Source organism: Pseudochaenichthys georgianus, chromosome 17 (assembly GCF_902827115.2).
Source record: "Pseudochaenichthys georgianus chromosome 17, fPseGeo1.2, whole genome shotgun sequence".
NCBI classification, from domain to species: domain Eukaryota; kingdom Metazoa; phylum Chordata; class Actinopteri; order Perciformes; family Channichthyidae; genus Pseudochaenichthys; species Pseudochaenichthys georgianus.
The window spans coordinates 34,030,185-34,046,547 of record NC_047519.1 but is presented as its reverse complement, the minus strand read 5'-3'; the positions used below and the strand labels follow the sequence as shown (position 1 = coordinate 34,046,547).

At 40.7% G+C, this 16,363-nt stretch overlaps 1 protein-coding gene across 2 annotated transcripts; it reads right to left on the bottom strand.

The window, feature by feature from the left end:
* Positions 1-6,934: 6,934 nt before the first annotated feature.
* Positions 6,935-12,041, bottom strand: LOC117461754 (cathepsin Z). 2 transcript variants are annotated; one of them, XM_034103656.2, is made up of 7 exons: positions 11,905-11,992; positions 11,399-11,486; positions 10,537-10,700; positions 9,607-9,786; positions 8,847-8,994; positions 7,407-7,572; positions 6,935-7,107 (listed from the first exon to the last, which is right to left on the bottom strand). In XM_034103656.2, the coding sequence occupies exons 2-7, from the start codon at positions 11,422-11,424 to the stop codon at positions 6,994-6,996; spliced, it is 798 nt and encodes a 265-aa protein (XP_033959547.1). In that variant the 5' UTR covers positions 11,425-11,486; positions 11,905-11,992; the 3' UTR covers positions 6,935-6,993. The 2 variants fall into 2 exon arrangements, with proteins under 2 accessions (XP_033959547.1, XP_033959546.1); XM_034103655.2 differs by lacking the exon at positions 11,399-11,486 and having other exon boundaries at positions 11,905-12,041.
* Positions 12,042-16,363: the final 4,322 nt, after the last annotated feature.

Below are 16,363 nucleotides of genomic sequence, written 5' to 3'. Positions count from 1 at the left end.
ATTTCTCCACATTTATTTAATTCCCAAAGTAAAAATTCATTTGAATCGTCATTTCGAGCTTTTAGTCAGGAGTTAAAAGGGCTGTGTACTGGGTAATACATCTACAAGTGGTAGTCCTCCCTGGAACTCTCTGGGTGCAAAGCCTAAGAGTAAATCATTTCCATGGGATTTGGGAGGACGGATAACAGGCAGAGCCCAGCGCTCTGAAATCTGTGATGCGACCGGCTGGCCTGCATTGTTATCACCCAGGAAGAGTGCCTCTTCAACCCCTAAACAGCAGTGGACAGCTGCTAAAGGGAGAACTACAAAAAATCCTCCTAAACCACCAAGTGTGCCAATCCAGAACAGATACGCTCCGCTGACCGAGAGCCGGAGATCTCTTTCTGATGACCTGGATAACCCGTCCTCTTCACACAGCAGGGTAAGGACCAATAGCTACTCCAAAAGTAAAAGACTAGAGGGAAAGCTAACGACTGGGCCTGAAACTCTGATTGTGGGTGACTCTACTGTAAGAGATGTAAAAGGTCTGTGTAATAAGAACAACACCAAAGTACTCTGTTTTCCCAAGGATATGGTCTCTGACTTGGCTGAGAAGATCCTGCATATTGGGGCTGAACATCCGACTGTGAAGAATGTGGTACTACACATTGGAACAAATGATGTTGTGAAACAAGAGTCAGAAGTGCTGAAAGAAGACTTTAAATGTTTGTTGGAAACTGTCAGCTCTCTAAATGCAGAGGTGTTCATCAGTGGCCCTCTACCGCCAGTCAGAAGAGGAGTGGAGAGATTCAGCAGATTGTTTGCACTGAACATGTGGCTTTCAACTGCCTGTACTGACCATTCTGTGCATTTTATTGACAATTTTAACTTTTTCTGGGACCGCAGACATCTTTTTAAGGCAAATGGAGTTTGTCTGAACAAGTCAGGAGTGAAATTGTTTATCTCTAACATATTCAACTGCCTGCGTCATCAATCTGTTCCCTCTGCCAAGGACAAGCGGCAAGAGGAATAAAAACAGGAGAAAGACACAACACATCGCGCAGAAAACCCTGAAGAAGTATCACTGCACCCGCCTGAGGAATGTTCTGATTATGGGAGACCTATGACACAAATGGAGGAGTCTCCACTGCCCGTCACCCTCCCTGTCAACGCCTTTGAGGATACTCTTCATTCATCCCCCAGCTCTCTCTACTCTCCGCTCACCCTTTCACCCTCGCCCACCCCCCTGGAGTTCGATGACCGCATGAAGGCGACACGCAGGGTTGGCAGCATGTCCTTTACCCCCCCCCTCAACGACGCCCACCAAAATCACCGAAGCAGAGATGCGCACCATCTCCCCCGGCTTCATCACCATGCCTACCACAATCATCCAAACCAAAACAATACAAGGAAGATGGAAGCAGATTTCCAAACCCCCCTTTCTACAGTGTATCTCTCACCCTGCCCTCCTATGATGAGAGGAGCAGGGTGGTGGGCATGGGCGGCGCCAGGATTTTTTTGCTGCAGTAGCTTAGCAGTTGCTATATGACAGCACGGCGTTGCTAGTTAATTTTCAAAATATACAAACAATACCAGTGGGCCAAGCACGAGCCTGTTCATATTGTAGCGTTCACCGCTATTCAAGATCACTCAAGCCTTCAATGTCGAAAACGTTCTCTTTATTTACAGAACCAATCAATAGTGTAACACGCATGACTTTCACGTAACACACACCGGAAAACGCACACACATACACACCTGGAAGGGGCGGTCTCTCCCTAACTCCCACCAACAACAACATTGCCTAAATAACGCACTTTTCCTCCTCTCTGGCCTCATTCTGTGACTCTTCTTCTCCTCCTCCTCCTCCTCCTCCTCCTCCTCCTCCTCCTCCTCCTCCTCCTCCTCCTCCTCCTCCTCCTCCTCCTCCTCCTCCTCATTCTCAGTTCTCTTCTCCTCATTCACAATTCCCCGTGTTAGATCTCACTGTCAGCACGCCTCGAACAATGCGCCATGTCGGAAAATACAACACATTCTTGATTCATTTAAAATGACCATTTGTAACTGAGAGGAGTGACTGCTCATTTCTGCCGAGATGCTCAAAGGGTGAGACGCTGTGTCTGAGAATCACTGACTAGCAGAATTTGTATATTCTGGAGTGGAGCTCTGCAGAGAGCAGGGTGGAGGAAATGAGGGCAGTGGATCATTACGGTGCGGAGAAGAGCAGCGCTAGTTCCACTGCAGCTCGTGGTAGCAGCTAGCTGGTCCTGCTGCTGCGGGTGCAGCGGGTCAGAACGCGGTCGTTTACGCTGACTTATGACTGTGAGAAATGTTTCCATTTTCGATCTACTGAGAATTAGCCAAGTAACAGTTCACGCAGTAAATTACAACGACCCGCCCCTGATAGATCCCGCGAAAATGTATCATATGTATACACATTCTCGCGGGCTGCGAGAATGTGTATAAATATGATACATTTTCATATCAAAACAATGGGGTTGCTAAGCCGTTGCTAGGCCAATTGTTGGAGTTGCTATAGCAACTCCTAGATACCCCCTGGCGCCGCCCCTGGTGGTGGGTCCTCCCTCCCCTTCAAAGCCTGATAGGGATGTGTGTGTACAAAATGCTGCAAACTGATATCTGCTGGGTCCAGGCTCAAGGGCGTATGGCACTCAACTCTTTCCAGGACATGCCTGTAGCTTTGCCGATATCTGTGTTGATAGGTAATAGATTAAGAGCGGTGAACATACAGGAAGCGCTCAAACGTTTGTGTGAGTTCATCTAATTTAGCAGTGATTCCATGTCAGCCACAGCTTGTTACAAAAAACCTGACTGATAGTGTGTTTAACGAACTTAAACTAGCTTTATTAAATATCAGGTCTTTGGCAGGAAAACATTTTTAATCAATGATTTTATCACTGAGCACAATCTCGATTTTATGTTTTTAACAGAAACTTGGATTGAACAAAATAACAGTGCAGCTGTTCTTATCGAATCAACCCCTCCCAACTTTAGTTTTATGAGTCAGGAAAGAATGCATAAGAAAGGGGGTGGAGTTGCTATTCTGTTCAATGATTCCCTTCAATGCAGGAAGACATCTTATGGGAACTTTGCTTCTTTTGAATATGTGGCCCTTCAGCTGAAATGCTCCTCTCGAGCTCTGTTCCTAAATATCTACAGACCACCCAAATACTGTGCAAGCTTTTTTGATGATTTTACCGAACTGCTGTCTATAGTGTGTATTGACTTTGACCGTCTAGTCATTGTTGGTGATTTTAACATCCATGTTGACAACCCCCAGGACAGAGGGGCTAAAGAACTGTTTTGTGTTCTTGATAGCTATGGACTGACTCAGCATGTGACGGAGCCCACGCACAATAAGGGGCACACTCTGGACTTAATTATCTCAAAGGGTCTGAATATCTCTAAGGTTGTGGTGACTGATGTTGCACTCTCTGATCATTCCTGTGTTTTCTTTGAGAGCTCTATTTCTGTTCACACAAGTGTTCAAAAAGAGGTAACCACAAAGCGATATTTAACTGAATATACTAGGGAAATGTTTACTCAGAATTTTTCTTCCACACTTGCCCCTGCTAACACCTCAGTAAATGAGCTAGTAGATCATTTTAATTCAAAAATTTAAATTGTTATAGATGCCATTGCTCCAACTAAGGTAAAGGAAGTGTCTGGCAAGAAAATATCTCCATGGAGAAAGGCCATGAGCGTGAAAACAGAAAAAAGAGAATGTCGAAAAGCTGAACGCAGGTGGCGAAAAACAAATCTCCAGGTTCACTTTGAAATCTATAAAGAGAGACTTGGCCTTTATAATTTGGAATTGAAAAACGCACGACAGTCTTTCTTCTCTGACATCATTACCAAAAACAAAAACAACGCACGCGACTTGTTTGCTACCGTCGACAGACTAACTAACCCCCCAGTGTCAGTAGCCTCTGAATTTCTATCCACCAGGGCGTGCAATGATTTTGCCTTTTTCACTGACAAAATTCAGAAGATCAGACAAGCAATCAGTGCCTCTGCATCAGGAACAGCAAATGTGTTGTCTTCTTTAAAATACATCTGTTCTCCCAGCTGGCTCAGTGTGGGTTGGTTCTCTCAGGCTTCCTTAACACAGCCAGGATTATAATATGGAAGAATGCCTTAATATGAGGACTGAATCAAACTCTGGCTGATTAAAGCCTCAAACTGAAACATCAGAGTGGAAATTCACTCAAATGTGGGGTAGCTGCCTCGGATTCATTAATGGAGTGGTTTATTGGACAGTCATTTGAAAAAATGAAATGAAAAAAGGCCTTATGTCGTGGGTTGCTGGGGAGGATCATGTGACCTGTCGTGCTGTTGTGTTTTCTGTGTGTGTGTGTGTGTGTGTGTGTGTGTGTGTGTGTGTGTGTGTGTGTTTACTTCGATACCTGCAGAATACCACACAAAATATATATTTTGTACTAAAGATCCAGGATGTTTGAGCAATAAAGAAAAATCCATATGACAAGAGAAATTAACAAGAAGGAGACCTATCAAATAAAAAACTCGGAGTAGGCTACTTAATGGTGTGATATGTGTAAGCAATGCTATCGTTTACGTAACACCTGAATGCGACATTTCCATGAGTCAGGTGTTCATATTAAATGACTCTGACTGCTCGACACTCATTAGAAGCTGTTCGTGCAGATGTTATGCAGCGCTGGTCAAAAGAGAAAATGTAGCTGTGATCCCCCCCCCCCTTTCCTGAGACCTGCCAACGCTGTTTCACCACGGCTGAATTTAAATGTGTGACTCTGGCTGCCTGTCGTGTGAGGGAATAATCTGTCCTTTAGAAACGTTTCATTTTGGATCTGAAGAGAAGGACATGCAGTTGTTTGTTCTCCGATTTTTTACCCCCCGGAGAATATGTTATTTCAAACTTAAATGAACATTTCAAGAGGCAGGTCACCTCATGTCTGTAAGGTTAACATGTTGCCACAACCAGCAGCCTGTTAGCTTAGCATACAGATTGGAAACAGTAGGGAACAGCTAGCTTGGCTATGTCTGAAGGTCCTTACTTATTAACACATTGCCTCTAATTTGTAAGTACAAGACCCAAAGATTTTTAAATTACAGGTTGTGGTTTTACTGGAAGTTGCATGCAAAACAGTTGCCTGGCAACCAGCTGAGGATCCAGGATGTTACTGCTCTTGTCCAAGAGCATATTTAGCAAAAACCCAGATGTAAAACAAATAGTTTACAATAAAAATGTAAAATGTGTTAAAATGTTGAACTATTCCTTTAAATGTCCAATATTGTTGATGACACCCCCCAGCCCTTTGATGTTTTATTTTATTATTATTATTTGTATGTATTTATCTTTTCATATGTCTATATTATTATTATTATTATTATTATTTGTATGTATTTATCTTTTCATATGTCTATATTATTATTATTATTTGTATTGATCTCTTTTTGTACTTTTTCCTCTTATGTTGGCTATGTAGATACAGCTAAATGAAAATGGAAAAACTGTTGACCAAAATGTGAACATGTATGTACACTGAACAAAAATATAAATGCAACACTTTTGTTTTTTTTCCCATTTTTCATGAGATGAACTCAAAGATCTAAAACATTTTCTATATACACAAAATAACCATTTCATTCAAATATTGTGATAGTGAGCACTTCTCCTTTGCCGGGATAATCCATCCCACCTCACAGGTGTGGCATATCAAGATGCTGATTAGACAGCATGATTATTGCACAGGTGTGCCTTAGGCTGGCCACAATAAAAGGCCACTCTAAAAATGTTCAGTTTTATCACACAGCACAATGCCACAGATGTCGCAAGTTTTGAGGGAGCGTGCAATTGGCATGCTGACAGCAGGAATGTCCACCAGAGCTGTTGCCCGTGAATTGAATGTTCATTTCTCTACCATAAGCCGTCTCCAAAGGCGTTTCAGAGAATTTGGCAGTACATCCAACCGGCCTCACAACCGCAGACCACGTGTAACCACACCAGCCCAGGACCTCCACATCCAGCATGTTCACCTCCAAGATCGTCTGAGACCAGCCACTCGGACAGCTGCTGCAACAATCGGTTTGCATAACCAAAGAATTTCTGCACAAACTGTCAGAAACCGTCTCAGGGAAGCTCATCTGCATGCTCGTCGTCCTCATCGGGGTCTCGACCTGACTCCGGTTCGTCGTCGTAACCGACTTGAGTGGGCAAATGCTCACATTCGATGGCGTCTGGCACGTTGGAGAAGTGTTCTCTTCACGGATGAATCCCGGTTTTCACTGTTCAGGGCAGATGGCAGACAGCGTGTGTGGCGTCGTGTGGGTGAGCGGTTTTCTGATGTCAATGTTGTGAATCGAGTGGCCCATGGTGGTGGTGGGGTTATGGTATGGGCAGGCGTATGTTATGGACGACGAACACAGGTGCATTTTATTGATGGCATTGTGAATGCATAGAGATACCGTGACGAGATTCTGAGGCCCATTGTTGTGCCATTCAGGATCGGCACATTCATGCACGGCCCCATGTTGCACGGATCTGTACACAATTCCTGGAGGCTGAAAACATCCCAGTTCTTGCATGGCCAGCATACTCAGCGGACATGTCACCCATTGAGCATGTTTGGGATGCTCTGGATCGGCGTATACGACAGCGTGTTCCAGTTCCTGCCAATATCCAGCAACTTGGCACAGCCATTGAAGAGGAGTGGACCAACATTCCACAGGCCACAATCAACAACCTGATCAACTCTATGCGAAGGAGATGTGTTGCACTGCGTGAGGCAAATGGTGGTCACACCAGATACTGACTGGTTTTCGGGCCCCCCCAGACCCCCCCAATAAAGCAAAACTGCACGTTTCAGAGTGGCCTTTTATTGTGGCCAGCCTAAGGCATAAAAACTAAGTAAAAACAAATAAAAAATCCAATATTGTTAAGAGTCACTTAAAAAATAAAACAAAGCCATTAAGTAGAGTCTTTCTATTTAATTTTAATTAAAAGTGTAATGTTTATGTTACAACAAGGTCTCCATATGCACAGTGTTTCTCGATACCTAGGTTGAAGAAATTTCCTTTTCCTCCTTTAAAGGAACTGGTGACAATTCTCGCCCAGCCGTGTTCCCCCTGAAGACAAAACAAAGCATCCATTAGTTATTCTGCGGGCCAAAAACCCAAATCAATGAATTTCATGTACTGAAAAAACACTGTCTGGTAGGTAAATGGATAACAGAGTAAATCCATGACTAGTAAAGGTTCAAGGCTTTTATAGTCATATGTACATAGCTACAGTGTAGTTATAACAATGACATTCTTCGGTCACAGGCTCCTCCAAGTAAAGTATTTAGGTGTGCATGTTTTAGCTGCAGAGGTGATTCATTCCTGACTGAGAGCAGGGTGTGGTGCAAAGAGAGAAAGAGACCAACCCAGAACTCTCCCCAGGAGTTCCTGACGATCCAGTACTCGGTGCCGTCCACCGCCACGCCCCACCCAGCCACAGAGATGATGTGATTGGACAGAGACAGCGGGTGAAACTCTGAGAATATGCCTCCCGAATATTCCACCAGGCCGGCGGTGGCCATCAGGGCACAACTGAAAGAAAGAAGGAGAGGGGTTAAACCTGACTTCACCTACTTATGCAGCAAGTTTAATAAGACAATGCAGCCTTTTGTGATTCACAGAGAAAAAGTGAAATAATATATTGTAAAAGGATGACAGTAAAATAATGAAATGCTAAAATTGTGGGGGAAACTTCTGAAGCAATTGGAGTCAGGACTCCGAGAGACACGAGGAGAGCTGGAGCTTTGATGGCAAACACTGACGGTTTATTCGGAGCTTCGGCCGGAGAATTCACAAGACATGCCACGGGCCACGGGTTGACCACACGGTTGAGATGCCACAATCAATTCTGAAGAACCCTCCTGTAGCTCCAGGTTTTAACTAGTTCAGAGTGTAATAATCAACATTCTTCAATAGATAGACTAAACAGCTGAGGACACTGAATCACATGTGTTGTCGCTTATGGCTCGAGGTCATCTACACCCCGAGAAGGATGTGTCCCACAACAATAACTATCTCTGACAGAGAGTTGTCCGGTCATAAACTGGCTGCATCAACAATATGCTAGGGCAGCCCCTCCTTATGGGAGATAACGGCTGCTTGGTCAGCTGCGTCAGAGGGCGAAGGAGGGCAAATTATTCCCCAACAAAAATCAATAAATGAAAGTGAATATAATGAAGTAAATAAACACTAGGATACAAAATGGTGAACAAGAACACAAGTTAAAAACTAAGGCTATAACATAACATCAAATTGAGAAGAAGAAGAGGAAGACTCTTCGTTAATCCCACATGGGGAAATTCAGTTTAAAAAGATTTAATTGATGTTTTTTATTTCCTTATATAAAAAGTCCTTTGTTGACACTATTTTTCAATAAGAGTAAAAACTCTTTATCGATTTCAAATTGGGAAACTTTTTAAATGTTAATAAATAAAAATGTGAAAAGAGACTTGGGTTAAAAAAAGGAGTCAAATAGATTTTCACATTTCTTTCAAAGTGCTTTCGGCTGTTCAAGCAGGAACACAAAGCGTCCTTGTAACTGTGAGAACTTTCAGTGCCAAATTCCAGGAACACAGTTTTCTGCAATGAATCTGCAGTCAGAGCTTCACTAAAGCAGTTTCTCCTTCAAGGTCTTTTATTGATATAATATGTATACAAGTTTTATTTGGATAATATAAACTCAGATTTCTCATCTTATTTAAGCTTTTTAAGTCGCAATCCTATAATTTCCATACATTTCCAAAAGTTTGATCCAACAGATCTGCTGGAGGTGTCAAAAGGAACTGGGGGAGGAAGACTTACTCTACCTGATGGGCCCGTTGGTGTAAATCTCAGCTTTTATCTTGTCTCTTCCAGAAACTTCTCCATAGTCGCCAACTTTCCACAAAGTGTAGTTCTTCACCACAGCACACGAATCAAAGGAGCAGGTGCCACACTGGTTAAACTGCTCACACTCTGAAACAAATCAGATAGTTTAATATGATTTAAGAGATAATAACAAATTATTTTAATTAATATATGGAGATTTCCTTCTTTTTTCTCAATTTTATAACACAATAAATGAAATATGTTGGATTTTCAGACTCAGAAATAGGATTTAAAGACACCCTCTATGATATTGTTAATTTGTTTTGTTTGAGACTCAAAACAGCTGCTTTAAGGAACAAGTGGAGATCTATGATATTGTTTAAATTGACCAAATAATATATTTGTATTACAACATGACAAACCTGCCATCATCTGTTCCTAAAAATGACAAATAGAAATACATTTTAAAACACTACAACCAACCTGATGATATCAGTTTACAATATAATAACACTTCTCTAAACTTTTTACACAAAAAATTGCCAAAAATAAGTGGACTCCAAACCATTACACCAATATTTGACTATTATAAAAAAGCTTTAAAATTAAGATTTCCCTCAATGAAACTAAGAGGTCAAGCACAAACAAATGAAAAAGGATAGCCCTGCACCAGGTTGTCGACATACTTTTGGCCAAATAGTGGAAACAGTATGCAGGGTGATCAGATCCATTAAAAGATAGAAATTATTATTTTTATACTTTGGTCTTTGGCTTGGTAGTTGTTGCAGGTTTCATCAGGGATGCCATTCCTGTGTGCGTAGGCGTAGACTCTCAGGTGATCTCCTCCGTGACAGGAGCCCGCCCGACCACAGTCGATCACGTTCTGCACCGACAGGTAGGCCGACGGCCACACCCCTCCTCGCTTGATGTTGATGCGGTCTTGGACAAAACAATAACAATACAAATGTTGAAATGGGAAAACAATGTTGAAGAAAATACAGTTTTATCTTGTCAGACTGCATGTTGCTGACTATAGCACAACTAAGGATGACAGGTATTCATTGAGATCAACCATCTTGTTTCCAAAGGGGGAAATTCAGTACATGAAACAAAACAACACATTTGCACACACAAAAGCTCTTCTAGGTCTAACCTACTCTACACATAGAAATACAAAGTTATTTACATACATTTACATGCCCCTGTATTAGCACTTTGCTTTGACAATAAATACGTTAAACATTTAATCTGTGGAAGCCGTGGCGCTGTAAAAAGCACGACCAATCATCTGAGCCGGCCCGGCCAAAGTAACTGGATGGCCTACCTGCCTGTCAGCCTTCCATCTGTGCACAAACTTATCTCGTGCCCTCATTGGTGAAGTGCACATTCGTGTGTGTTGGAGGAGGGGCTCTAAGGAAGTCTGAAGGAAGAGGCAGATTTAAATTCTAGCGCACTCGAGCTGGTTTCTCCAAAATGACATACCCCACCTTTAAGATAAGATGCCTTCAAGATTTAGAAGGGATCCAAGTGAACTGGACAGGTTGTTAGACAGGCTAGAGCTTTAAATTTAAAATTTAAATTTAAAATAATCGTACTAAATATATGAATGTATGTATGTCTGTCTGTCTGTCTAAAATATATTTTACATTAATCCCATCTTCTATCAACCCCCCCCCCCCCCTTGGTTACCGGCCAGTGCGCTGGTGGCCCCCATGGCCCAGCAGGAGCCGCAGTACTGGGGGATGTGCTGGTTTCGGGTGGTGCTCACATAGTTCTTCCCCTCGATGTTCCTCCAGTCCCAGGACGGAGGAAGGTCCGACACTTTCACATACTCATGTGGCCGGGCCTTTGTCCTTAAACATGTAAAAAGGGTAAGTCATACAAAAGTAGTGGATAGAATATAAAAACACTTTATATCAGAAAAAGTCACAGTTCTAATTTGTACATTTAGATGAATGTACCATAAGAAACCAAGTTGTAATGATCGCTGTCATAAAACCCCAAAATAAAGTAATAACGTTTCTACAGAAATTGGCATGCTTTCATTGACAAATTGTTGTCTCTAATTTGGTGCAATGACAGTTAATCAGGCAATGCTCTTCCATTATAATAATAATTACTCTGCAAGCCATGCAGGAATGGGCAACAATCAATATATCTCTATTCAAACCCTATGATAGCTTTTCAATATGTAGGCCAGTTGATTGTTCATTTGAAGGGATATATTTCCAAGATCAATACCATGTTATGATTTATAAGAATATAGTAGGCTACAAGCATGTAATATCTTCACATGTCATATTTGTGTAAAATGTCATTTCACATTTTGCTGTAAATAATGTCTATATGTAAAACCTACACTTGGTCAGGTTAACCATATGACCATTAAAATGGTGATTATCAAGGGAGACATACCAAATAATATTGCAAAAATGCATGAACAAGACAATATAGCAGAGCAGTAGAAGTTTCAGATAGTTCACTTAAGTAAAAGTAGTAATCATACAGTGTAAAGATATACCGTTTAAAATGTAAAGAACATTGTAATTACCAAAATAATTCATTATGTGTAACCATGTGCTGCAGGTCTCCCTTGAAAAAGAGATCGTTGATGGGATTTTCACCTGGTTAAATAAAGGCTACAAACAAACAAACATTATGCATGATGATGGCCCATTTTAGAATGATAACATACCATTAAATTGCGTGATTGATATGCGAGCATCACGGATTGTGCAGCTAGTTAAATGTGTGTCATATTAATAACAGTATATTCTGCTTGGTAGCATACCGTTATGTATTAGTGGATTAACGTGTTGTTGATGTTTTATTTTGGATTAAGCCTACCTTTCAAAACTGTAACGTTACTTAAAACAGTACCTGCATGAGAGTGGATGTTTAAGTTAAATTGTACCACTTTGTATATTAACTTTAACACAAACATAGCCTTTTTTGTAGAAAACGTACGAAGATTTCCGTTTGTTTACTCACAACAACAAATCAAAATCCCTAAACTGTGCCCTGTCAGAGCAACACGAACATCATTTCTCCACTTACTTTACAGAGTCTGGAGTCTCGTCTCTGATGGGTTTGTAACACGGTTCAGATATTAGTCTTGAGGAGATGATTTGCATGGAAAACGAAGATAAACAAAGCAGCAGCGGTAGGTTTGTTATTGAAGACGCCATGTTGGATTTCCTCTGTCACACGCGCAGCCAGCGCCCCCTGTCGGCTCATGTTATCATGACAACAGCGTCCCACAGGAAGTTGAATTGATCGTAAACACGATAGGCCTACATGTATTACTATGATTATTACATTGATATTAAAGCTGTTGATTATAGCCTATATGGTAATTTTTTCATAAATAAATGTAAAACAACAACAGTTACACTTAATTTACCTTTTTAATACTAACCCAAGGGATTAAAATGGCAAATGTTACAATGAAATCTTTGAACAAGCATTCATAGGCCTACCTTTTGTAATTTGTGGTTTGAATGATCCCTTATGAGTTGGGTAAGTACATGGCTGAAGTATTTGTACATTGAAATGTTATTTTAATAAAACAAAAACAACAAAGTAGTCCTTTATTAGACCAAATGAAATGAAAATAGTTTTTGGGATGTTTGTTTTGTCGATTATTTTATGAAATATTGTTTAGATGCATACACATACACATATATAAAAGTCTACTTTGTTGCTCACCAACATTTTAAACAATCAAACGAGACAATCAACTAAATAATAATAATAATCCATAGCTTAATTATTATGTACATTTTTATATTTGTATTTGTAAAAGTAGTTCATTACTAATGTGTTCTATACTTCTGTCTCATATAAAACATCTCTATTTTGATTTTCACCACAGTGATCAAAGTCTATATGTGTCAATTAAAACAGGTGTTACAGCAGTGCAGGTTTAGCAGCGTCAGCAGGAAACTTTAAATAACATACTCAGTTACAATCACATTAGGACTAATGCAGGGACTGATGAGTGGTTTGGTTTTCATATGCAGCTCCTAACAAGGTTATGAAATCACAGGATGAGGCTCAACTTCAATCAAGGTTTGTTTTTGTGACTGGGAAGCACTATTGTTTGTGCTTTTAATGATTACACTAGAATCAGATTAGATGTGCATTAGCTACCTAATGAACCCCCAGCAGGAGTAGAGATAAATCACTCACCAGTTATTCTTGTTGTGACATCTATCTTCAGGTTGGGATGATGCTTAGCAGTTCATATCAAATCTGCTGAGTAGTAAGAGGAAAGTATGTTCGTGCGTTAATGTCGGTGTCAAAGGTGGAAGATGGGCTCTAAAAAAGTAATACGATGCAAACAACCATAATGATAATATCTCTGTAGTAGTACATGCAATATTTCTGGGAAGTGAGTACATTCACTTTTGGCACATTCAAAGCAGGACCCCAAACGATTTAACAACTGGCTCTTAGTCTGTCATTGATTTGTTTTTAAATATAGAGATGTTTTAGGTCATTTTGAAATGTATGAAATCACGCAGCCTCCTTCACGTACGGCAGTACAAGTTGCAGAAGTAAAGTATATAAATATAAACAGCACTTCATCACAGAGCAAACATTGAACCATGACTCTGAACATCTGGAAATGATGATGTATGTGACAGTGAGGATGGGGAGGTTGTGTTTTCCCAGAAGGAGTCGCTCACCTCAAATCATTTATTAGTCTCCACTCAAAGCTCATGAAACCATTCGCAAACAAACCTCCTGCTATTAAAAAACACAAGTAAACAGCTATAATCCTGGGCTGACAAGTCGACCTCAACCTCTGACTGGATGAATACTTTCTTGGTCCTCATCGACATGAAATAATATTTTTGTAACTAAAATATATGAAATGGAAGGTTTATTTTTAATGTAAACATGCTTAGTCTAAACTGAAACTAAACAGATCGAGTAAACTTCATTTAATTAGATTCAGAACGCAAGGTATGCACAATGAGTACAAGGAAACGCCATTTTCAAGTTATTTAAATACTAACCCTATTATAACCATCTTCAGATTCATATTTACATTTTGTTTCTCTGCTGTGACATGTCTCCATGCTTTAATGTTCAAAAAGCTCTTTATTTGTACTGCCTGTGCTGCCGCACCTCTTTCCACCCTCTGTTGTGATTGGTCAATCACTTGGAGATGTCCCGCCCCTTAGCCTATCTCATGCAATGTGTTGGAACGCTAGCCAATAGAAGCGCAAGTGTGACATGGAAATAAACAAAGGAGTCCAATAGAGGCAGGTCCAAGACATAACAGGTCATCTTTAATTTATTCACATTGATAGATAAAATGATAGATAAAACATCAGATCAGATTACATTGAACTTGAACACATATTATAACATACAATTGAGAATATTTAAAGTTAATAATTTAGGAATATAATTAAAAACACTGAAACGTCTTTAAGTCATTTTCTCTGTGTTTTCTCTGAGAGCAGACACCGCCGACTCCTCTGGAGACGTCCATTGTGTTGCGACACACATAGACTGTTGTCTGCTGCAGCACCAGAGGAATGAAGTCCCGACGACCTTTGACCTCTGAGATCATCGCCCCTGCGTCGAAAGCCGAACTTTTCTCCACTTTGGCACTTCTTCCAACTCACAAACAGTCCTCAATAATACATGGCCTCACAACATAAGGCTGCTCTTTAAATCTGAGTGCTGTAACTCTTTCAGGCCGTAATGTGATGTTACAAACATCCCAGAGGTAATACAAGAGCCTCTGTCAACATATCAGTTCTTTCTGACGAGGCCGACATCCTGGATGTGCGCATTAACACGAGTATCTTCCTGCCAGCTAATGCCGAGGCGATGACACCACTAACAGACCTTTGGATAATGCATGCCATTATACTTCTTTAAACCATTCTCACAAAGAGCATCAATTACAGATGTATCTTTAAGAGATGCCGAACAAATGAACAGAACTCGAATGATTGGGCTGCCGGAAGAAACCAGGTCGAAGCTATTTTGTATTACGAATGAATAGCGATAGCTGAAGCTCGAGTTTCTTCAGTAAGCAGCCTGGATTTACAGATGGCTTTCATTCTAGACTGAAATATCTCAACAACTATTGGATAATTAGTTATTTTATGGTATTCATGGTTCCCATAGGATGAATCCCACTGACTTTGTCGATCCCCTGACCTTTAGCGTCACCAGCACATCACAGAAACATATTTAAAAACCTGGCTCTATGGAATATCCGCAGATGGTGAATCCTGGTGACATTGGTGATTCCCCGATTCTTCCTCACGTGCCACAATTAGCTTAAAGTGTGATTTTGAGAGGAATATCTCAACTACAATGGTAAGGATTACGATATTACGATATATATATTTACGACATTTATCAAAGACATGTATGCGCCCCTCAGGATCAATTCAAACCTGTGTATTGATCCCTTTATCAAGGACACATCTTAGTTTATACCTTTGTAGCCGTGCAAGCATCATGAGACGGGTTGCGAATGGTGGTCATTTGACTAATGTAGTCCAGACTGAAATCACAACAACTACTTCATTGATTGGCAATTGATTTGTAGATACAATAACGGTTCCCAGAAGATGAATCCTTGTGATTTTGACATGAGTTTAACTTGTAGATTTGAGTGAAATGTCAGTACACTATCGATGTGTTTTGGTCAAATTGTGCGCACGCATTCACGTCTCCCTCAGCATTGATTGTTTCTCTTTTGAGATGTCCTGACTTTTTATTGAACGCCGTCATGAAGCCGAGATTTACATTTCCTGACAAATAAATGGAGTTGCCTCGTTAACTCATTACGCTCAGCCTTACTGTCAGCCCAGATGTACTTTTAGTGCTAATTTTCAAAGGCACGCAAAACATCAGCATGTTGGCATTGCAATTATAAGTTAAGCATGCTAATGAAATCATTTAGTAGAAAAGGATGGCAGGAGAAAATAAAGTCAAACTTAAAGAAGAAGTATTAAACCTGCCTGTTTCACACCCTGATCCCATGTATGTGTATGTTTAGTATGTCTCGTTGACATGATCTCATCTGCAACAACTACTGAACAGGAGGTTTAATCACATTTCTTCTAAATTGAAATCTGGGAGTTTCCATTCAGAGATATACACTAAATGTCTGTCTAAATTCCAGAAGAGACGATCTGCAGCCGCAGCTACCACAGAGGACACTAAAAAGCCCACTTAAAGCAGAGGCACCTTTAGAGTGCATGGAAAGTGCATCCATGTAAATATTGAACAAACGCACAGTTTGGATTTCACTCACGGATCAATATTGAAGCAATCTGCACGATAATCTCATTTGCACTTCTGTTTTCTTCTTGGCAGAAGCTGCTGCAGACCGGCAGTGTGGGATCTCCAGTGAATCTACTATAAACTCAACGTTTAGAAAGATTTTCACAAAAGTAATGAATATTTTATGTTGGCAGGGTTTCCGTGATAGACTAGACAGAAAGGATCTCAATCTGCTGCTGATGTTGTGTGATGT